Below are 22,379 nucleotides of genomic sequence, written 5' to 3' on the forward strand. Positions count from 1 at the left end.
TGCCTCAATTGCCCAGTGTTCATGCACTATTGTCACTTTTACTATTTATTTATTCAGACAGTGCAGTAACTGTCTCAAGTGTTGTCTATAGGATTGTGCAATAACCACATCTACTACTGCTAATGTCCACTATTGTGTATATATATACCCCACTGTCTTCACTGTCCACACCCAGTTAGGGTTAACAGTCCTTAGCCCACGTTTAGACTTTGTTTGTACTGTTGTTCTACTGTTTTATTGTTATTCTGTCCTAGCACCTTAAGGATTGCTGCTTAATTTCGTTGTACATGTACAATGACAATAAAAGTATCTATCTATCTATCTATCTATCTAAACACGCTCTTCCCTGTTGACTTCTCTCACGGTAATGTCGCGCTGAAAAATATTGACCTGTCTTGTCAATATATGGAGCCAGATCCGTAAACGCGAGCCGCTTTCGCCATTCCAGATGGCTCAGTCAAAACCATTATATCTTAATGAACCAATAAATAACATCAGCGGCAAAAATGAGTGTAAAAAATACCAGGGTTCATCATTTAGAACTACAAAAAAATCTTGTTTCTTATTTTACTATCTACCTATTTTTCATAAGAGTTTGTTTTACCGCAAAATACTTCAAAAACGGCGAATTTCGCCGCAAGGTGACAGATTTTCATGCCTGCATCCAGTTCACTAAAATTTTAAAAAGCTCGCGCTGGTGAAGTGTGCTAAATATTAACTGCCATGCTTAATGTAGTTATTATACAGTGTACATTTGCAATATCTACAGACCATTTACCAATTAATTATAACCTTTGTATAAACTTTTATGGTAAAACTTAGTTTACATGCTACTGTGAAACAGAACCACCGCGTTCCGCCATGTTTGAAAACGCTGGGAGGCTGGTGGGGTGGGCGTGGCTTGGTCCCAGAGGCGGTCTCAGAGCTCTGTGTCAGTCCGGAATCAGTGACCAATGGAGATTGCAGAGGAACGCCTTCATCTAAGACCCTCCCACACGTGAAATGTGTTCCAAAAGTCAGAAGCAAAAAACGAACCAGAAGCAAAGAGAGATTCCAGAAGCAAAAGACCTTACTGGGAAAATCCAAAAAAACTAAAACAATGGAACCAAAAACTTGTCAAAATGCAAACGAAAATAAGTTTCAAATAACCAATTATATAAAAAATATATACTTTTGATATATATTTTTCTGTTTTGCATTCATAACATATACTTTCTGTTCTTGGATTTACTTTTGCTTTTGTGGAACTATTGAAACAAAAATCACACCATACGGCAATCCTACACTAATTGTCTGATTGAACTCTTTTGGTGCTTTGTGCAAACCTACGGAAGCGTATTGCTGCCAAGAATGTAAAAAATTCTTCAGCATGTCGTTATTACGAGAAAATATCTAGCTACACTGCGGTAAAGTTGGTTTCACGTTCACATTTTCTGAATTCTTTCTTCAGTAGATTTAAGATAAAATCAGCAAAAGTGCACAAATATGCAAATTCTTATTCCTGGAAACCAAAGCATACACCTACAACTTTCTTAAAGCTATTGAAAAAAGAATTTCTAATATGCAAACGTGAAACCAACTTTACCGCAGTGTAGCTATGTCGTTTTAACGACATAATATATCGTTTTTAATGAGATATTTACACGTAATAACGACATAAGATCTCGTAATAACGACATGCAGCTTCTGTACAAGCCAGTTACGAGGGGTTAAACCGCTACCGTGTCACGTGGGTCCGCGTCATTCGACTCGGTAGGATGAGCCCAGCCACAAAATGGCGGATATTGAGAAGTTACGGGTAGGCGAAAGTGATACGATAGCTGGCAGCCCCTATGTAATTCTCTTAGTTTCGTGTAATTTCGTTTGATTTTGTAGTTATCGCTTTGGTTTTGCAGCTTGGTGATCGAATCCCATCTCGCGAATATTTTATAAGCAAAGATTAAGCATCGACATGTTTAGCTGTCGTAGGCCAGAGCTGGTAGCCGTTAGCTGTCAAGGTGCTTCAGTTTTAGATTAGCAGACAGTCTGCAGTATTATTAGACAACACTGAGAATGTGGCAGCTAATCGCAAACACACGCTAGCTAAATTATCGTGTAAAATAATATTTAGTATACAATTTTAGCAGGCAAACACTGTTAAAAGTCCTGCATCCTTTATGGAATTGTAGCTGGTCTTTTGTTATTGTCTGCTGGCGTTGGTTAGCTCAATAGCTAACTACTAGCCACGTATTTCTCTAACAATATCTGATTGGCTAGCTAGTTAACTTAAGACAATATTTCAGAAGTAAATACAGCAAATTTATAACAAATAAAAACACATTTTGGTAATGACCTAAATCTGCCAGTAACTAGGAGACTCGCTCGCTAACGGTTAAGGTCTTTAGTAAAGAGTGAACGTTACTATTGGCTAACAGCAGGCTGGCGAGCAGTAACGTTGACGAAGGATGAATTTCAGGATATCTGCTTGTTGGAGTTGTCGGGGTTTTGTCGGATATTGCAAAACTAATGCTCGGTAACAGTGTCTGAAAGTATTACGATGTGTTATCGATAACGTTATTTTAAATAGTCCGTGTTATCAAGATGTGTCTTTTTGTTCTAGATATGTAAAGCTGCTAATTATTTGATTATCGTTTGTTGATTTATTTTGAATTCAACATGAAAAATTAGATCAGGCTAAATGTGATAACATGTCCTGTGTATTGTTTATCTAATGGGTGACTGGAATTATTCCCAACATTTTAGATGCATTTCGCTCATATTTGTTAAGGATTTAAAAAGAAAAAGGATTAACAAGTAAGAACAATCAAGCATGGACCATATGTTGAAGGGTCAGTTGAGATTTCCTTACTTCTCTGGGGCACACTGGTAGGGGTGTATTGGGGTGGGATGTGACTTCAGGCTTGGGTTTTGAATTGTTGGTTTAGATTAATCTGTTTTCTCACAAATGGGACCTTGAATTAGACATTTTAGGCTTGACAACACAATTTATATGCATTTAAGAGTGTCTAATTAGACCCTTAATGAATTCTGAATTTTGAAAGTATGCTTACTGTGGCATGTTAATTTTGAAATAATTTTTTAAGTAAACTCTAAAAAAAAAAACTGATGAAATTTAGCATTGGAAGCTGCTAGTCAACTTCCTTTACTATATAGCCTAATGGCGCAAAGATTCACATTACTTCGAGGCCTTTACCCTGTCTATAAGTTTTCAGCATTTTGTCTTTATGGTTCTTTGTCTGTTTTGCAGAACATGGTATCAGATTTTCGTGTTTCAGAGCTCCAGGTACTTCTAGGTTTTGCTGGAAGAAACAAGAGTGGCCGCAAGCATGACCTTCTGCTGAGTGCTTTGCATTTGCTCGAGACTGACTGTGGTCCTGCTGTACAGAGTAAAATCAAGGAACTTTATTGCCGAAGGTATCCAAGGACACTCGACAGCCCCCTGTACTCGTCTTCTCCTGAGTCGTACTTTCAGACAGAGAGCAGCGTGGTGACCCTGAGTCCGGACCTTTCTCTTGGTGCTAGCCACTCAGATTTGGTGTATCAACACTTGGTGACCAGTGATTCACCAATGTTTCACGACTTGAAGCCCAGAATGAACATGCAGCAGCCAACCCCACTTATGCCCCCTGTCCATCCGGACGTCCTGATGAAGTCCCTTCCATTTTATGATGTATTGGATGTTTTGATCAAGCCATCAAGTTTAGGTAATCATGTGCAACACCCCCATTCTCTTTTGCATGGCTTACTCGATTTTGTCAAAATACACTTTAGCTAATTGGAACTGTAGACACGCAAGCTTGGTTTTCTTGAAGTGAGCAGTTCTGTAATGAATGATTTGGTGTAAAGATTGCTACTTTAAACCTGGTCAACAAATCGTGCCTGCTCTTTGTTTAGCTTGTATTTATTGATCTTCTACTCCCCGACACTCACACACAGGGGCCAGTACTAGTCAGAGATATCATCAGGAAAAGTACTTCATCTTTGCCTTGACCCCACAGCAAGTGAGAGAAGTTTGCATTTCCCGGTAAGAACGTGTCATTATTTCATTCCTTATACACTATGTTTGTCATCTTTTTCTCATCCTTTTTTTCCATTGTTTAAAGGGATTTTCTTCCTGGTGGTAGAAGAGACTATATGGTGCAAATCCAGCTCCGGTAAGATTGAGAGTCAATGTAATGTTTCTCCTTTCCTTTGTTTGATGCAGTCTGGGTAATTTTATTCGGATTAAACATGGTTGATTGTTTTTGTAAGATTCCTTTTCTTTTGTTGTTAGGTTCTGCCTTTCAGAAACCAGTTGCCCTCAAGAGGACAGCTATCCCAACAGTCTTTGCATTAAAGTCAACGGGAAACTCTTTCCCCTCCCAGTGAGTAATTAAATGGCTGTTTTGTCTAGCATTTATTTCTGAAATGTCAAACATTCAACCTTTCATTTGATTTAGAAAGTTTTAAGCAGTTCTACTCTGGAACATGTACATGGATGTTTTAGTTATGCGATAAGATGCTGTGAAGTGTGTGTGTGGGTGATCTCAAGGTTCAGTATGGTTTAATATGTTCCCTCTTCTGCTAGGGCTATGCACCACCACCCAAAAATGGTGTGGAGCAGAAGAGACCAGGCAGACCTTTGAACATCACGTCTCTCGTCAGATTATCATCTGCAGTACCCAATCAAATATCAGTCACATGGGCACCCGAAATTGGAAAGGTAGGTGGTCTTGTCATCTTGAGCTTTACACTGCTAAGTATTCAGTGTGTAGAAAGTCTTGCCGTTTGTACGAACACATTTTGCATTGTTTTTCAGACGTATTCCATGTCTGTATACCTGGTACGACAACTGACATCACCGCTGTTATTACAGAGGTTAAGAATGAAAGGGATCCGAAACCCTGATCATTCTAGAGCACTAAGTAAGACATGTCTGTCTTTAAAGACTGAAGTTTTATGCAGTCAGATTTTAAGACGTCTTGTGTACTATGCATATGTAGACAAATTCTGAGTCACTTTTGCTGTCTTGTTCAAATTCATATCACATTTATTTACATAACTTTGCTTCTTTTCTCTCTTGGTTTCAGTAAAAGAAAAGCTCACGGCAGACCCTGACAGCGAAATAGCCACAACCAGTTTGCGAGTTTCACTTATGTGCCCAGTAAGTACTGACATTCATGTAAACTGTATTTTATTGCACTCATACCAGCTTCACCTTTATCAGCATATTGTAATTCTGTATAAATTATTAACTACTGATCTTCTGTGGTTTCTCTCAGCTTGGGAAGATGCGCCTGACGGTGCCCTGTCGAGCACTCACCTGCTCCCACCTGCAGTGTTTTGATGCTGCACTGTACCTGCAGATGAATGAAAAAAAGCCCACCTGGATCTGTCCTGTGTGTGACAAGAAAGCCACATATGAAAGCTTGATCATAGATGGGTATGTGCCTCTCTGTTGTCTTGGAGACCTGGTATGAATTTTGGAACTCATGGTGTTTAATACCACCCAATCTGTGTTCTTCTGTTCCTCTCTTGCTAGGCTCTTTATGGAGATTCTAAATGACTGTACAGATGTGGATGAAATCAAGTTCTTGGAGGACGGCACCTGGTGTCCAATTAGACCAAAGAAGGAGACACTTAAAGTTTCATCTCCGTGTATACCCAAAATTGAATGTAATTCATTTCACAAATTAGATGCTGTCCTTTTCCCACAATTTGCATGTAAACAGAGGAAAGTGCTATCTTTAAAAGAAAAGAACAAAAAAAATTGATGTTTTTCTATGCTTACTCTGTGTAGACTGTCAACAGTCCTGCCTGCGTTTATAGTTACGATGTTTATTCCTATCTTTTTCTGGTGCTCCAGAATCGTTCTGGATCCTTGACATGTAAACTTGCCCCTCTCGATGACCTTAGGCGCTGCTCCTGTGCGACAGAGTGCAGTGGTTCCTCAGATAGAACCAGGTAGCACGAAGAAGGCAGACGTGATCGACCTGACGCTGGAAAGCTCCTCAGACGATGAAACGGAGCCAGACCCGCCCCTGAAAAAGCGCTGCATCTACATGTCCAAACCTGAAGAGATGCATAGCAAAGGGTCAGTGTGAACTTTTATCGTTCTTGGCTCACTGAATACCAGCAAACTCTTAGTGAGTAGATTTGAACTGACACTTTTATTTAATTGCTAGTCGCTAGCCATATCATTTACGTAGCAGGTGTGTGTGTGTGTGTGTGTGTGTGTGTGTGTGTGTGTGTGTGTGTGTGTGTGTGTGTGTGTGTGTGTGTGTGTGTGTTAAAAATGGCTACGTACCTAGGAAATGTGCAGTAAAGGTTCGTTTGAAAAAGTAAACAGTTTTTTTTGTCAACTACATTATCATGTAGTTTGTAAAAAATAAAATAAAAGCTCCCCACATGAATACAGTGCACCAGTTGGTAGGATGATTTGATTATTGACACCCAATACCAGCTGTATTGCTTTTACACTTGTGAAGTATTGCACTTAAATTTTACTTGAAACATTAAAATGTGAAAAATATTGACTTTTCTTTTCCCTTCTTTCCTCAGGGTCTTGACCTATCAGCCATCAACGGTTCGAGTGCCAAACGTCCAGGCATTGGACACTTCATACCTAACTTCCTCCATTGCAGACTATGCAGTTCCATTTCACCATTCAACACTGTCCACTATTCCGACTGATATGCAAAGTATGCCAGTGTCTCAGTGACCCAATAAGATATATTTCCATGCACACATGAGTAAATTGAATTTGTCTCAACATTGTTTTTCTTATGCAGGTCTCGATTTATTTTCATTACTTCAAGGAGACCCCCAGGTTTGTTTCAAACAAAGATATGAACCTAGACACCACAGTTGTTCTTGTTTTCCTAGCTCCCCATATAGGAAGTCTAAAGTGATTTGTTGGTCATTAATCCTGTAAAATCCTGTGTACTTGTATCTTGCAGCATTACCGGACCCCTGTGTACCTCGAGAACCTCTCCAGCAGCATCCAGAGTGCCACCACCAGTGCTGGCCTTGTGTCCTCCTCAGTCCAGTATGACACAGCCCCGCATGGGGGAAGCTCTAGCCATGAAACGGGTGTCATCACCGGAGGATCCGCAAGTCTGTCAGACATCATCTCATTGGACTGAATCAATGTTTTCACGGGCCAACTTTCCACCAAGCAAACTACCATGGGTTATTGGTTTACAGGAGCCGAAGCCGGACATATTTACGATTAAATATTATTTGTGGAAGCAGACATGGATCTTCATAGTTCTTCACAATTTGGCAGATGGCGTATTACTGATGTAACACGTGATGATTGTGAGACACCCAACCTTGACCTGTGCTCCTTCTCTCCCTACAAGGAAATTATAATGGTGACCCATACCCATTGCCTTTTCGATCCCATGAAATGAACAAGGGGAAACGAGTCAGTGAAAGCATCGATATAAACACAGGCCGCCCAATCTGTGGCAGTGTGTCGGACGCAGTACCGGGTAATGCTAGGCTGGGACCGCTACGAGAGCAGAAACTGCGGCAGCTCGGTTTTTATTGTAGTACTAACCAATTTCTGCAGTGCAATTTTACATCATCTTAATGATGCTAATTGAGTCTTAGCAATAAAAAATGGCTTGTGTGTTCCATTGCACATTGTGTAGGATGGTAAACGTCGCAGATTGTAATCTCAGCAAAATTGTCGAGACTGCAGCAGCAGGCCAGCTGGGTTTTTTTTTTTTTATTTTTTTTTTTTTTATTTTTTATTTTTTTTTTTTTTGGATGTCATTTACAATTGTTTTGTCTTTTACCTGTGCTTTTTATTATTATGGGCTGTCAAATGATGAGCCTGCATTTTGTCAGTTAACAACCTTGTTGTGGACCTGCATTATATTTGTAAGTGGCGAAACGTCCTATTTTTACTATTTAAACTATAATGTGCTTTCAGTTATCCATCTCAATCTCTACAAGCTAAATTTCAATTATAATTTAAATTGTCCGGAGTGTCCATATGTTTGTATCTATTGTGATAGCAAACAAATCAACATTATGAGATTGAAGCTGTTGTCATGCAAATTTTATACTTCATAATTAAAGACTACAGTTTAAGACTAAATTTAAAGTCCTGAGTATTATGAAATTTCCACTGTTCTGTAAGGCTTAAAATTAAAAATGTAAAAATTTAAAATGCACATAGTCCAAAGAGGAATACCACAGTGCAGGATTCTGGGGTTCAATCTATGCATGGATCACTGTTTTGGATCCAATCCAACAGGTCGACTCATCAAATCTAAGCAATATTTAATTTCCTAAGGTCCTGTATAAAAAAGTATGTCTTTTCTGAGACATACTGCTCAGCCTATGTTGCTCAGTGGGTTAGTAAGAATGCAGTCAGCATCTCTATTTTATCTGCCATCGAAAACAAACATGCAGGGAGAAACCTTGAGTGGATCTGTCTAGGTTGTGTTGGCCTTCATTATGCTTAAACCTACCTCGGAATTTTTGCCTCCGTGTATCCAGATTTCATAATAAAACCTGTTTTTTTACCTTTCTCGGTAGTATACCCCTCAGAGCTCAAGGACTGATTGACTAGGTCCCAATAAAAGTGTCAGGTGTAATGTTTGATGTAATTATCAGAAATTTGATTACAGTCAAACCTCGACTAACGTCTGCCTTAGTTATCGCACAGTTCGTTTATCGGCGAAATTTTCTCCCTAGTTATGGTCCGCCCGTCCCGAGGGCCAGCCTTTTGAAAGAAGAGGAGAAACGACATAATTTAATAAATAACTCGTGGAACAGTACGAAAATTGCGATCTCGCCCGGATGTACAGGATTTTAGCCATAGACTATCATTCAATTAAAAAGAAATCAAGGAAGCTAATGTTGCGAAAGGAGTGAAGGAGCTAACAAAACGGAGATGTACAGACCGAGAATGCTATAAACCCCCCATACTCAATTAGCGGCCCGCGGGCCATCTATTTCTGGCCCGCGAGCTGTTTTGAAAAGTTTTTTTTTATGATATTTTTTTTTCAATCGCGCTATTCGCTCTTTTTTGAAATCGCGCACCGCGATCTCAAGACGATGCTGAGGATTGCCTCTACAACAAACAGATAGAAGACGGCCAAATGCGTCTACATCTCTAGGCTACATCTCTTGAAATTTCAAGATACTCAGATGTCCCAAACTGCTTATGCCCATAACATAACAAAACATTTAAGTATTTAAGTACTGTTTTCAACCTTCCCCCAAAAGCTACACACACAAAAAACAGAAAGCTTTTAGAGAACACTCCTGGCACAAAATTTGTTTCTTTGTTCTATTAAAGACTCAACAATTTATATACACACTAAAGGATATTTTATTAATGGGAGACATTTTCAGCCAATTATTTTGCAATGAAGTGATGATAATAGGTCAATGCTACTCACAGGGCCAAGTCCATTTATTGATCATATTCTGTAATATTTTTTTACTATTTAAATGCTTAATTTTAAAGGCTATTTTTTAACCCAAATTCAAACATGAATGAAAGGGAAGTAAATTATATTTTTATCTGAACAACAATATGCTGTAGGGTGGTTTACTTCTAATGCTACTATAGTTGGATACTTGTAGGATGTAAGAACCCAGCCACAGCCAACCTAAGGTGCTCAGTGTTTATTTGCTGTGAAGATTGAGCAGTGCGGAAATCTCAAGTAAGCTCCATTATTATTCGTTATGTAAACATATTTTGCAATACACTTCAACGTTATCATGATGTGACATTGTGAAAATAAGAGCTACCAATATCTAAATGCTAATATTTTCCAGTCCTGGAAAATTACAATTTGTCCAGAAAATTGTCTAAGGCTGGTATCCCCTCCTTCAGGCCTTTACGTTTGCGGGTCTCGGCCACGACCTGGGCTGGCCTGCTGTTGGCGTCGTAGGGGTCTCCTGGCAGGATCTGCCAGTGGTCAAACACACACTGAGGGAAGGCCTGTCCACCCGTGTTGGATCTTAGGTCTGCTGTAAAACCTAGACAGAAGAACATTAAACCCTCTCAGAACAACAGAGCAATACCACAGCTGGCCAGTGAGTCCCAGTCCTGGTCCTGGAATAAAACTACTCTACAAATGTTTGTGATTTTCATTTGCAACACACATACTTTACTCAAGACTTTGTCAATTAGGTGATGAACTTATAGTGTTGGCGTACTGAGAAACTCTGATGTCCAAACATTAGTACCGTCACTTGTAAGAAGAACCAAATGAGACACACGGATGTGGGACTGCATCTGTGTGTCACAACGGGTTACTCTGTGTTGTCTGGTACCTCAGAAAATGTCAGGTTTGGCCATATAAACAAAACTGGCTGATCTTCAACAAAGATTAATGTCAGTTACACTCTAATAGCTTTGGAAAATATACATGTTTATACATGTTAAAAGGATAGGCACTGTGCATGAACAATATAGTATATTTTTAATAACAAATTTGATTCAGATTGAAGGAAAAATACTTACCAAATGATTCATTTACGGGAAGGTATGCCTTAACAACAAATATAGGCGTGCCTGCCACTTGAGACTCCTCAAAAACATGGCCTCTTTTCCTGTTCAGGACACCATAGATGCCACCGACAACTTGTTCTGGGCACTGGAGGAGTATTATTTAGGAAATGTTGCCAATGTTAGTTGCTTTTAGGATACAGAATCATTTGCAGTAAAATAATAATAATAATTATGCATTTTATTTAATGGTGCATTTCTAGCACCCAAGGACACCGTACAATAAAAGACAATCATAAAATTAGACAGAGGTAATAAACATTGAAGATAAAACAAAATTAAAATTAGTTTTGAGTCTGGATTTAAATTCTGCAAGTGAGTCTGCATTCCGGAGCGCAGATGGTAGTGAGTAAAAAACCTGAGTAAAAAAAAAAGAGTAAAAAACATGTATTTGTCCTGTCCCCTGCTGTCAATGGTAACCTCACCTGAATCTCTACCAGGTAAATGGGCTCCATGAGTCTTGGCTGTGCAGTCAGCACAGAGGCATAAAGGACCCGTCGAGCTGTAGGAATGATCTGACCACCCCCTCTGTGGATGGCATCGGCATGCAAGGTGACGTCGTGGATGTCGAATCGCACTGCCCTCATGTTCTCCTCGCAAAGGGCTCCCTAAAGAGACATGGAAGTGGCACGCTGGAAATCCTTCATCCGCATTAAACTATATAATTGAAATGAAATATGTAGGAATTGCTAAGCATTGTGGATTGTTTCTTATACCTGGAAAGAAGGCCATTTTGGCATGTTTTATGTGTTTCCTGCAGCCTTTGGGATGTTGACGAGCATATGTAAGTGCCAGTGAGACCTTACAGCTACCCTGAGCAGTATGGACGTCTTACATGTGGAAATATCAGTATATGACATCGTGATGCCATAAATTGAAATGGAATGTTTGTCTCCTGTAAACAAGCTAGTAAACATGCATTATTGAATATAATAGTTCTGGTCCAAGAACTCAGTACACAACATATTTGTACTATATCCTCCTCTTCATATTCCTGAAACAAGTCAATAAGAACATGGAATACAGCTGCAATAGGATCGAAGTTCAATTGTGGACTGTCTGGTGGGTCCTCAATACTGCACTTAGAAGTATTGATTTAGTATATGCATTTCTTGCTAGTCATTTCACATATTCTGACATGTAGAATGTTTGTAGAGTTTTCATGAAACTGCGTTCCATAAGAATTGTGAACATCTCCTAAAATGTCCTCTTTCTTACTGTTCATATGTCGTAAAACCAGGTATAACAACCAACACACCTGCCGATGGATCAAACCATTTTCTGAACTTTACTCACCTCCTTGGTTGCCCACTGGAAACCAGCCACCACACTATCTTTGATCTCATTCAGATACTGCACCCCCTTGGTGACATCCACAAGGATGTTGGGTCCTGTTCCGTCTGGTCCAAAGCACCAGATCTTGCGGGCTTCGGCAACCTCCCATTCGTACTTCTCAGCCAGGTAGCGAGCTCTCTGCTTGAGCTCCTGCCTGGAGCTCACGTCACCCTTGTCGACATCTTCAGCCAAGCCTTCTGGGAATGGGCGAGCCTTCATGTACAGACGGTTATGCTTGTTGGGAGATTTGGACAAGCAAACTTGGTCTGAATCATCGCTCACTGTTTCACGATATGACACCACTGGATCTGATTTCTGTAAAGGAAGCCATGCAACAGTTAAGAATAATTATGGAAGATTTGACAATAAGATGGTGCTACATATCGAGGGAGTCTTACTGTCATAAATATTTTAAGTCACTCTGGATAAGAGTATCTGCCAAATGCTAAAAATATATCATGTAAACACAGGTTTGATACCTATGAGTGTTAAGTTGAAATTGCTATATAACAGTGTTATTACTGGTATTGTTTAAGACTATTTTCTTAAATAGAAACATACATGCATTTTATAAGCACATATACTCAAATTGCACATATATAAACACATATACACTCATTTGCTGCTGTGCAAAATTTGTTGGCTGTCCTCTAACTCACTCATTACTAATTTGGCCCATTTGTAGTTTGGGAGGCAGACACTACTCTACATGGTGCTATTCCTGGCGTGACAGTGGCCTGGTAGTGCAGGGCTGCTGGAGTTCATGCTCGTCAGTGTCATTGCTTGGCTGAGACTTGGTTTGCCAGCCAAAAACAACTAACAGTGGCCCAGTGGTCACAAACTGACCAGAAACAGCACTGACAAAGGACAAGAGGACGGCAGTCACATCATGTGTTTGTATGGTTACAGATAAAAACAAATCATTTATATAAAGTAATGTATTTTCCATGTTTTTGGTTTTATTGATTTTACAATAGCTACTGTTTTCCGGTGTTTACATAAATTTTTTCCATGGCCCTTCATCCAGAATTAATTACAGAGAGTCTAATATAGGCAAAGGAACTAGGCAGCACTGAAAACTAGTCAGGCAAAAACCTCAAGGTCGTATTTTGTTTTAGGGTAGATGACGTTGCAATTCCTGTTTGCTGTATACAGCGCAAAGCAGATCTTTGTAAAAGATGAACTTATAATAATAATAATAATAATCTTTATTTGTATAGCACCTTTCATACATACATGTAACTCAAAGTGCTTTACAGTATAAATAAAAGAAACATTAAAAGGAGATAAGACAAAGACAAAAAGACAAAAAGAAAATGTTAAAAGAAATTAAAGATAAAAATATTAAGATAACATAAAAAGTAAAAAGTGAAGTAAGATAATAAAAAGTAAAGTAAATAAGATAAAACTATTAAGACAGAGTTTCTTAACTAAAAGCGAATCTAAACAGGAATGTTTTGAGACTGCTCTTAAAACTATGCAAGGATGAAATGCCTCTGAGCTCTTCAGGAAGAGAATTCCAGAGCTTTGGGCCATAGTGGCTAAAAGCACCCTCGCCAATCTTTAATCGGCTTTTAGGAATCACCAGTAGATTACTGTTTGAAGACCTGAGAGACCTGACTGGAACATATCTAACCATCATTTCACTTAGGTAAAGAGGGGCAAGACCATGAAGACATTTAAAAACCATGACTAGAACCTTAAAATCTATTCTAAAGCTGACAGGTAACCAGTGCAGTGAGTGGAGTGCAGGTGTAATATGATCTCTCTTTCTCCTGCGGGTCAGAACCCTTGCAGCCGCGTTCTGAACTCGCTGTAGGTGCGAAATAGAGCTCTTTGGAAGAGCAGATAGAACAGCGTTACAATAATCTAGCCTTGATGTGATAAATGCATGGACAAGTTTTTCACTGTCAGCAGGAGAGAGCATATCTCGGACCTTAGCGATGTTTCGAAGATGAAAGTAAGCTGTCTTGCATGTAGTCATGATGTGTGATTTGAAGCTGAGCTCATTATCAAAGGTGACGCCCAGGTTCTTAACACATTGTCTGGCTTTCAGATTCATTTGATTTAAATAAGTCTGGACATCATTCCTTTGTGAATCACTGCCAAGAACAAGAACCTCTGTCTTCTGTTTATTTAACTGCAGAAAATTGTCAGACATCCATGTCTGTATATCATCTATGCAGTCAAACAGTGAGCAAATTGATTTTAGGGCTTTAGGTTCTAGCGAAATATAAAGTTGAGTGTCATCTGCATATTGATGATAACTAATACCATGTTTATTAATGATGTGTGGTAACGGAAGCATATATAGGTTGAATAGTAACGGCCCAAGAATTGATCCTTGGGGGACGCCACAAGTTATTTTTTGACGTCTGGAGGAAGAGGTACCTAATGCTACATAGTAATCACGCCCAGTTAGGTACGATCTAAACCAGTCTAAGACTAAGCCACTAAGGCCTACCCAGCTCTGTAGTCGATCAAGAAGTATTTCATGATCAACGGTGTCAAAAGCGGCGCTTAAATCTAGCAGAAAAAGGACTGAGAGTTTGCCTGCATCCTTATTCAATCTCAAGTCATTTACTACCTTAACTAGGGCTGTTTCAGTGCTGTGGAGAGCTCTGAAACCAGATTGAAAAGTGTCATTTATTTGATTTACTTTGACATAGTCATTCAACTGAATTGACACTACTTTTTCAATGATTTTGCTAAGAAAGGAAAGGTTAATAGGTCGATAATTATTAAGAATTGTGGGATCAAGATTTCTGTTCTTTAATAGTGGTTTAACCATTGCAGTTTTAAAAATTTTAGGGAATTCACCCAATTGCAGAGACTGATTAACAATCGTTAGAACTTCATTTGCTAATGAGCTCAGAACCTGCTTGAAAAAGCTTGTTGGTAAAGGGTCCAGTTCACAAGTAGAGGATTTTAGTGATGAAATCACATCAAGTAGTGTTACCATGTCAACTTCTTGGAAATAAGACATATTAAAGTTAGGCTGAGTAACTGATATAAGGGTTGATGGTCTATTAGTGCTTGTTGCTATGTTCTGCCTTATACTAGTAATCTTGTCCCTAAAAAATATAGCAAACTCCTCACATTTTTCAACTGAAACAGTCTCAGGGAAGCCACAGGAGGTGGGGTTTACTAGCTGATCTATGCTTCTGAACAAGACAGCTGAGTTATTATTGGATGAATTGATTAAGGTAGAGAAATAGTTTTTCCTTGCTGATTTCACTTCACTGTTGTAATTCTGCAATGTTGTTTTATAAATATCAAAATGTACTTGCAATTTTGACTTTCGCCAACGTCTCTCAGCCTGCCTACAATCTTGCCTAAATTTTACAATAGATGGAGTGTTTCTCCAGGGCATCTTAATTTTACCAGAGATTATTTTAGTTACCTTTGGTGCCACAGCATCAATACAGTTCCTAACTCTGTGTGTGAATGTTTCAACTAGCTCATACCCATTTTCTGAGAGGGGAGGGAGGGACTGTATCATGTCTGTGAAGGCCACGGCACTGCCAGCACTGAGATAACGCTTGGTTATTGTGCGCTTTTCACTGAGTGTTCTAGTAGATAATGACATGTTGAAAAATACACCAAAATGGTCAGAGATTGCAACATCAGTAATTTCAGTATTATTAACCTCTATACGTTTAGAAATGACCAAATCTAAAATGTGGCCATGCTTATGAGTTGGGCCTGATACATGCTGTATGAGATCAAAAGAGTTAAGCATCCTCATGAATTCTGAAGTGATTGGATTTGTGGATATATCCATGTGAATATTAAAATCCCCAGCAATTAAAACATAATCAAAATCAATTAAAATCCTTGAAAGCATTTCTTCAAAATCTTCAAGAAAATCTGCATGTAGTCTGGGAGGATGATAGATAACAATAAAAAGAACTGAATAAGTACTGTTGAGTTGCACTGCCAGATATTCAAATGTAGGATGTTCCCCTAATGAGATCTGCTTACATCGGAATGCTTTATGGTAAAAACATGCAACACCACCACCTCTCTTATTTACTCTAGAGACATTAAAATAGTTAAAGTCGGGAGGTGAAGCTTCATTTAGCACTATTGCTCCATTGCTATCAAGCCAAGTCTCTGTTAGAAAAAGAAAGTCCAGACAGTAATCTTCAATTAATTTAGCTATTATAAAAGACTTGTTTGTGAGTGAGCGTACGTTTAGTAAGGAGACTTTGAAGACTTGATGTGTTTGATCAGCTTATTGAACTGATCAACTCCAACCAGGCCAACAACTTATTGCCACTATCCATGAGGAGCATGATTCAGAACTCCCTGTGGATTGCTGGATACAATTAACCAAAGGTTACAAATAGAGCTCAAAATCTTCTGCCATGAATGGTTGAGAAGCACGAAGTGGAAAATTCAACACCTTTTTAGTGTAAATGAGGATATTTACCTTCAGGGGGATGCAGGCATGATCTTCTTCAAGGTCTTTCAGGCAGATTTCCAGATGTAGTTCTCCAGCACCAGCCACAATGTGCTCCCCAGACTCTTCAATGATACACTGACAAACATTTTAAAACTCGTATTTAATCTACTGTGCATCCATATTAAGGAGCCACTTTACTGAGCTGACGAGCTGTTCATGCTCTCATAACGTACCTGAACCATTGGGTCAGACTTTGCCAGGCGCTTTAGTCCTTCCACCAGTTTGGGGAGATCAGCGGGGTTCTTGGCCTCCACAGCCACTCTCACCACAGGACTAACACTAAACTTCATCACTCGCATGTTGTGGGCTTGCTCATAGGTGGTGATGGTACCAGTCTTCACTAAAAACTGATCAACTCCAACCAGGCCAACAATGTTTCCACACGGCACATCTTCAATGGGTTCTACATACCGGCCCATCATTAAGATGGTTCTGCAGAAAAATAGATAACTTGTTTAAAAAAAAAAACAAATTTTTCTTTGTAATATTACGAGACGTGTAGTGGAAGATAGCAAACCTTTGAATTGGCTTTAAATACAAGTCCTCCTTTTTGCCTGGTGTGTAGTTGGGCCCCATGATACGCACCTTCTGCCCAGTAGCAACAACACCAGAGAAAACACGACCAAAGGCATAGAATCTACCCTTGTCACTAGTTGGTACCATTTTGGAGATATACATCATCAGTGGAGCTTTAGGGTCACAGTTCTTGATACCTAAGAAGGTTGTGTAAAAAAAAAAGATACATCTTTGGTAAGACCATGAAGACTGGGTTTTAAATAAAGCATTAACTATAATCATCTATAGAAATGTGAAATATAGAAGCTGTGACTCTCTCATGACTGACCCATGGCTGACTCGTCATCTCCTGGGCCTTCGTACAGCAGCTCACAGCGGTATTTCTGAGCTGTGACAGGTGAAGGTAGATTGATGGTAATCATTTGGAGCAAAGCTTCGCCCGCAGGCAACCACCGACGCATGACAGCCTGCACACGGTCACACGTGTAACATGTTAGAGCACAAGTGAAATGAAGTCAGTCTTCTGACTTTGCGTCTATTCAAATTTGCAAAAACATTTTCATAAGAGAACAGCCTTAACTCCCGACCTTAAGCAGTGGTTTTCCTTCCTTCTCCTTGTCCTCGACATCAAGCTTTACATTCAGCTTTTCAATCAGTTTCTGGGCCTCATCTTTCTTGAAGTTCATGATGGCATCAAAAACCTTGCCAAACAATATTAAAGCAATACTTGAGGTAAAATCAATGAAGTAAATACTTCTAATGCATTTTTAATAACAATTTTGTTCTTATCTTGTTGAGGAACATTCTGTTTCATTAGCAAGACTTTCCTATAATGTTATTACTTGTGCCTGTTAGATGATAATTCCATTTTTTTCAAGTAGCGTTGCTAATCTGTGTACAAGCTCTAAACCATTTTCAGTAATGTAGGCCTATATATATATATGGCATCCATGGTAAAGACTTCATTATCTGAAAATGGAAGCTAAGTCTTTTATTCATGCAGTGAAGCAATGAACCAAAGCATGAACACACATCAGAACAGTCTAGTCAAAGTCCACTATGTTTGGACCTTAAATGAACAATTCATGTTCAGAAATGGTAAAATAGTTGTGGGAGTAACCATGGAGGGATTTGGGAACTTGTTGACATAGCTATTAAAGGTGCTATCATGTATTTTCATTATTTATATTCGTGTTATTAATGATTTTATGTTAGCATTTTACTTAAGAAATAGGGCAGTTTTCATTGGACACTGTGTTTAATCAAAACTTACCTTCGGCTGGGCATTATAATTTGTTAGAGTGTGCCTGGCACCCAGCCAGAGGGACATGCACACTGCACCCACCTCATTACCCAAATATTAATCACTAATCAAGGCAGTGGCTGCTGAGTCCAACCCTAACCCTTACACTGTGAGTGACTGAGTTATGTACTATCAGTTATGTGGTACTAACAGGTAAATAGTTACACTCAGTGTGAAATATGTCATTAAATGTAATGCAGGTACCTCACACAGTTTGTCAAGGCACATTAAGGCATCTTTAGATTCCAGTTAGAATACTTAAATTCTGCACTATAACAAGTCTAGCATTAATAACACTGACGATCATGTGCATTGTAAAATTTCCATTACGGAATTACCTTGTCATTTACTGAAAGTTTTAAATCAAATTATTATATGGAACAGTTTAAATAGTTTAAAGCTACTGTCCAGTTTTGAGATACAATGTTGGGATTGTTCCACCTTAAAAATTGGGTCCAGGACGAGTTGGCAGAAGGTGCGAGGGAGCTTTTTCCCCTCCGCATTTGCTGCTGTTTTGCTGAATTTTCCACAGGAGGGGTCAAAATACCTAAAATAAATCCAATGACAGTAAGTTTGGTGATGTACCAAAAGAATAAAAATCTTAATATATTTTAAAGGTCTGGAAATCCAGGCAGTGATTTAGGAGAATTGGTTTTACATTGTTATTATCAAGTATTACTTACTAATCAGAAGGTTTTAGTATACTACTGCACAACACTACAAATGCAGCATGCTAATAACCTCTATGTTGACCCAGATCTTATACGTTATATATGCCACCACTCATATCTATATGTGTTATATCTAAATGTATTAGATCTTATATCTAAATGTGTGCTAAGCACTTACTTGTCTCCCCAGAGCTTCTTCATCATCTCCTCCACCTTTTTACAGCGCTCAGCAGGGGAAGCGTCTGATTTTTTCTTTTCTCCTTTAGAGGCGAACTTGGCCACATACATCTCAGCAAACTGCTTGAGAGTGAAGGCCCATCCATGAAGGCCTGAGCCAAAGCCTACTGTACCAACCACGGGATCCACCTGCAATTCAAAATGAGATTCAAATTATGTGCTGATTGAAGAACAGAATTATATGTAGATATATGTTTGAATACACAATACACATGTTTGGAGATCCTTAACCTGATCTCATGGTTTCATCTTAATTAGTTTTTTGTACCATAATGTTGCCCATTGGTCCGTGTTCTCCTTCACCGTAGGTGGAGATGATGACATTGACGTTCTCCACAATGCGCTGGAAGGTTTGGAAAAGTTCATCTGGTTCCAGCTGCAGCTCCAGTAAGGCACGGTCCATCTTGTTCATCATTAAAACGGGTTTGATGCGTTCTGCGATAGCCTGCCTCAAAACAGTCTCGGTCTGTACACACACACCTGTAGAATTAATCAGAAAAACGTAAATAAAGTGATATTTTTATGTCAAAGAGTATGCAAATCAGATAATTTTACAAAAGAACGAAATGCAATAAAACACTCAGAAAAATCATTAACATCCCCTTTATGATGTTAAAGGTGAACAGAAATTGTTTCAAGACCCATTACTATGTAATTCTAACAATCAAAATCAACAGATGACCCTTTGACCCTCTTTGACCAGTGCAAGTCCTGCATTGTCATTGTACCTGATACACAGTCTACGACGACGAGAGCCCCATCTGTTACTCTCAGAGCTGCCGTCACCTCAGACGAGAAGTCCACGTGACCCGGGGAGTCGATCAGGTTTATGAGAAAACCAGATCCATCCTTACTCTGCTTGATGAAGGCCAAGTCATTGTCACTGAGCTCGTAGTACAGAGAGATAGCTCTGCATTGGGATAGTACATAAGGGCTTGCATTATGCATCTTTTTATTGAATGAACTGAACAATGAAACACTGCAGAACCTGCAGATACAAGTTTGCATTATATATGCAATATGTGTTTTAAAAGAAGCTGTCTGTTTTTTTTTGCTAACATTTGGAGACGTGTCAACATTAGTGCCTGCTGTTAGGAATCCTTTAGCTATTCAAAATTAATATTATGACCTTACATGTCATCCTTTGTGGATACTTACGTTGATTTGATGGTGATGCACCTTTCTTGCTCATCTTTTCTTGTATCCGTGAATCTGGTCTCACCAGCTCGTGCAGAAGCAATGATACCCGCCTTGCACACTAGCGAGTCAGTAAGAGTAGATTTGCCATGATCTACATGGGCGATCACGGACATGTTCCTAATGTTGGACTTCTTGTCCATGATCTCTCTGATCTGGTCTACTGTAAAGTTCACCTGCAGAAAATGAGAGAATGTCATCTTTGGAATACTGCACATTTTTATATTTTAATGAGTTATGTATAAATCAGGGGTGAATGAATGGCTGACGGTTGCTACTAATTTTTATTTTTAATGAATTTCACATTGTCTATTAGTAATCTCACTGTGGAAACACTAATACACTAAACTACACTAAACTAAAGTCATGGCCTGCTGGTAGGGAACTGGTCTTGTGACCGGAGGGTCGTGGATTTGATTCCCAGACCTGAGGCCATGACTGAGGTGCCCTTGAGCAAGGCACCTAACCCCAACTGCTCCCCGGGCGCCGGGCTAGGGCTGCCCACCGCTCTGGGCACGTGTGATCCACAGCCCCCTAGTAATCACTAGTGTGTGTGTGTGTGTGTGTGTTCAAACTGCACAGATGGGTTAAAAGCGGAGGACAAATTTCGATTGCAGTGTAAAATATGGCACATTTACTGTACAAATAGGATGAATATGCGGGCACAAGTAGCAGCAAAACTGTAAGATCATGGATTTCAGTTGTAAACACAGCAACCTGAAACACAGGCAAGATGTTTTAATAAATAGTTACTGAGACGAAATTTGCCAACAGTAAGTATATGTATTTGATTCTGAGTACCACAGTCAAACTGTTTCAAGAGATCTGTAAAGAATAGTTTGGTACACATCTTTAAATTAAACAACCTACTTTCTTCAGTCTACTTTTAATGAACCAAAGATCAAGGATAGTATTGCTTTAAAACATAACCGACAACTTCGTCGTGCAGTTGCGCAGTAGTGAAAGTGCACCGCGGTATCTCCCTTTGCAATGCAAGGAGAATCTGTGCCAAAAGGTTTTTTAGAAGGTTTCTTTGGCTGATAAGAATACTGAGCACTTGTACCCTCAAATAAACGAAAACAGATACAAGAAGCGTTTTGTTACCACTATCAAATATCGAATATAACTCTCTATATGTACTATTGCACAATATGTACCCCTAGAACTTTAATGCCCACGTCGCAGGGGACGGTGGGCGTGAATGCGCTATTTATAACGAGGGTAACGTTATTCCAATTTCTGTGTATGCCTACAGAGGCAGGCGATATCCCGAAAATAACGCAGCACACATGTATTAAAAGGGAGCCTCCATGCTGCCTAAATCTAGGTCCTGTCGGGTGATCATAACCTGTTTTTGGTCAAACTAAATATTTATTACGCGTGTCAAAAGCAATTTTGCTGTAGACGCCTTTATTAGAAAACACCCCGAGGTTTCTGTCTTCAAAAATATCTTAAGAGTCACAGTCTCCAGTGCTATGACAATCGAGCTTTATAATTAAGATCAGATTAGGCAGAAATAAGACAAATCTTCGATCAGGTTGTCATTACGTCATTGGAATTAAATGAACATAAATAAACGCAAAAGTAGATCTATAGATTGTGACAGTCAACGGCGCAACTAAATGGCACATATTTATGTTACAGTGGAGGCATTTCGACGGCTAACGCCTCATTAATGTGGAGAAATACCGTACCATGTTGGCGACTGGTTCCCAAGTGTGAGGCGGCCTGGGTCGTGGATAAGCCGGTGTCGGTGCTCCTCTCCGTTGGAGGACCTGGGGGGGAAGAGAGAGAAGGTGACGTACAATCTTAGTTTATGTGCGACAGACACCGTGGAGTCATGTGGACCGAGTCATATGGGTCCGGAGGACTGTTTGTGGGCTAGTGGAAGGTGCAGTGAAATGTTGCTTTGCTGGAAAACAGCGTTTCTGCCCTATCATGCCTTGACGAAAATGTCTAGTGGCGACTCCTCATCTGACATGCAGTCGTGAGAACTGCTGAGTTCACCCAATTACGAATAGAGAACGAGAAATCTGTACAATATGATATTGTGCGTATTTGTCCGTGTTAAATGAAATATCATATTCTAAAAGTCGGTATAATATATCATATTCAAATATATTGTTTTTATTT

At 39.4% G+C, this 22,379-nt stretch overlaps 2 protein-coding genes and 1 long non-coding RNA gene across 7 annotated transcripts; 2 read left to right on the top strand and 1 right to left on the bottom strand.

Annotated features, from left to right (window-relative positions):
- Positions 1–1,698: 1,698 nt before the first annotated feature.
- pias2 (protein inhibitor of activated STAT, 2) lies at positions 1,699–7,234 on the top strand. 4 transcript variants are annotated; one of them, XM_077001088.1, is made up of 15 exons: positions 1,699–1,798; positions 2,743–2,828; positions 3,248–3,704; positions 3,937–4,024; positions 4,104–4,154; positions 4,274–4,364; positions 4,568–4,702; positions 4,799–4,904; positions 5,070–5,143; positions 5,262–5,422; positions 5,522–5,655; positions 5,896–6,073; positions 6,541–6,680; positions 6,771–6,808; positions 6,939–7,234. In XM_077001088.1, the coding sequence occupies exons 3-15, from the start codon at positions 3,251–3,253 to the stop codon at positions 7,122–7,124; spliced, it is 1,836 nt and encodes a 611-aa protein (XP_076857203.1). In that variant the 5' UTR covers positions 1,699–1,798; positions 2,743–2,828; positions 3,248–3,250; the 3' UTR covers positions 7,125–7,234. The 4 variants fall into 4 exon arrangements, with proteins under 4 accessions (XP_076857203.1, XP_076857205.1, XP_076857206.1 ...); XM_077001090.1 differs by having other exon boundaries at positions 1,780–1,834; XM_077001091.1 differs by lacking the exon at positions 1,699–1,798 and having other exon boundaries at positions 1,805–2,828; positions 3,248–3,414; positions 3,523–3,704.
- A 2,381-nt stretch (positions 7,235–9,615) lies between these two features.
- On the bottom strand, positions 9,616–22,189 carry eef2l2 (eukaryotic translation elongation factor 2, like 2). 2 transcript variants are annotated; one of them, XM_077001086.1, is made up of 15 exons: positions 21,941–22,187; positions 20,208–20,422; positions 19,778–19,959; positions 19,318–19,529; positions 18,991–19,178; positions 18,583–18,688; positions 17,426–17,539; positions 17,167–17,305; positions 16,840–17,035; positions 16,496–16,754; positions 16,290–16,397; positions 11,816–12,169; positions 10,945–11,127; positions 10,475–10,607; positions 9,616–9,987 (listed from the first exon to the last, which is right to left on the bottom strand). In XM_077001086.1, the coding sequence occupies exons 1-15, from the start codon at positions 21,941–21,943 to the stop codon at positions 9,794–9,796; spliced, it is 2,586 nt and encodes an 861-aa protein (XP_076857201.1). In that variant the 5' UTR covers positions 21,944–22,187; the 3' UTR covers positions 9,616–9,793. The 2 variants fall into 2 exon arrangements, with proteins under 2 accessions (XP_076857201.1, XP_076857202.1); XM_077001087.1 differs by lacking the exons at positions 9,616–9,987; positions 10,475–10,607 and adding an exon at positions 11,236–11,349 and having other exon boundaries at positions 10,989–11,127; positions 21,941–22,189.
- On the top strand, positions 21,418–22,183 carry LOC143511064 (uncharacterized). Its single transcript, XR_013130139.1, has 2 exons — positions 21,418–21,783; positions 21,891–22,183. It is a non-coding gene; the product is annotated as an uncharacterized LOC143511064 (long non-coding RNA).
- Positions 22,190–22,379: the final 190 nt, after the last annotated feature.

The sequence above is a fragment of the Brachyhypopomus gauderio genome, chromosome 3, assembly GCF_052324685.1.
Source record: "Brachyhypopomus gauderio isolate BG-103 chromosome 3, BGAUD_0.2, whole genome shotgun sequence".
In the NCBI taxonomy this organism is placed as follows: domain Eukaryota; kingdom Metazoa; phylum Chordata; class Actinopteri; order Gymnotiformes; family Hypopomidae; genus Brachyhypopomus; species Brachyhypopomus gauderio.

Excerpts from the sequence above, each read along its gene's own strand:
- eef2l2 (XM_077001086.1), bottom strand. Across the intron at positions 19,179-19,317 it reads GACCAATGGGCAACATTATG|GTGGATCCCGTGGTTGGTAC; the intron begins GTACAAAAAACT and ends TTTGAATTGCAG. Across the intron at positions 16,398-16,495 it reads AGTCTGACCCAATGGTTCAG|TGTATCATTGAAGAGTCTGG; the intron begins GTACGTTATGAG and ends AATGTTTGTCAG.
- pias2 (XM_077001088.1), top strand. The coding sequence starts at position 3,251 with ATGGTATCAGATTTTCGTGTTTCAGAGCTCCAGGTACTTCTAGGTTTT. Across the intron at positions 6,681-6,770 it reads TATTCCGACTGATATGCAAA|GTCTCGATTTATTTTCATTA; the intron begins GTATGCCAGTGT and ends TTTCTTATGCAG. Across the intron at positions 6,809-6,938 it reads TACTTCAAGGAGACCCCCAG|CATTACCGGACCCCTGTGTA; the intron begins GTTTGTTTCAAA and ends TGTATCTTGCAG.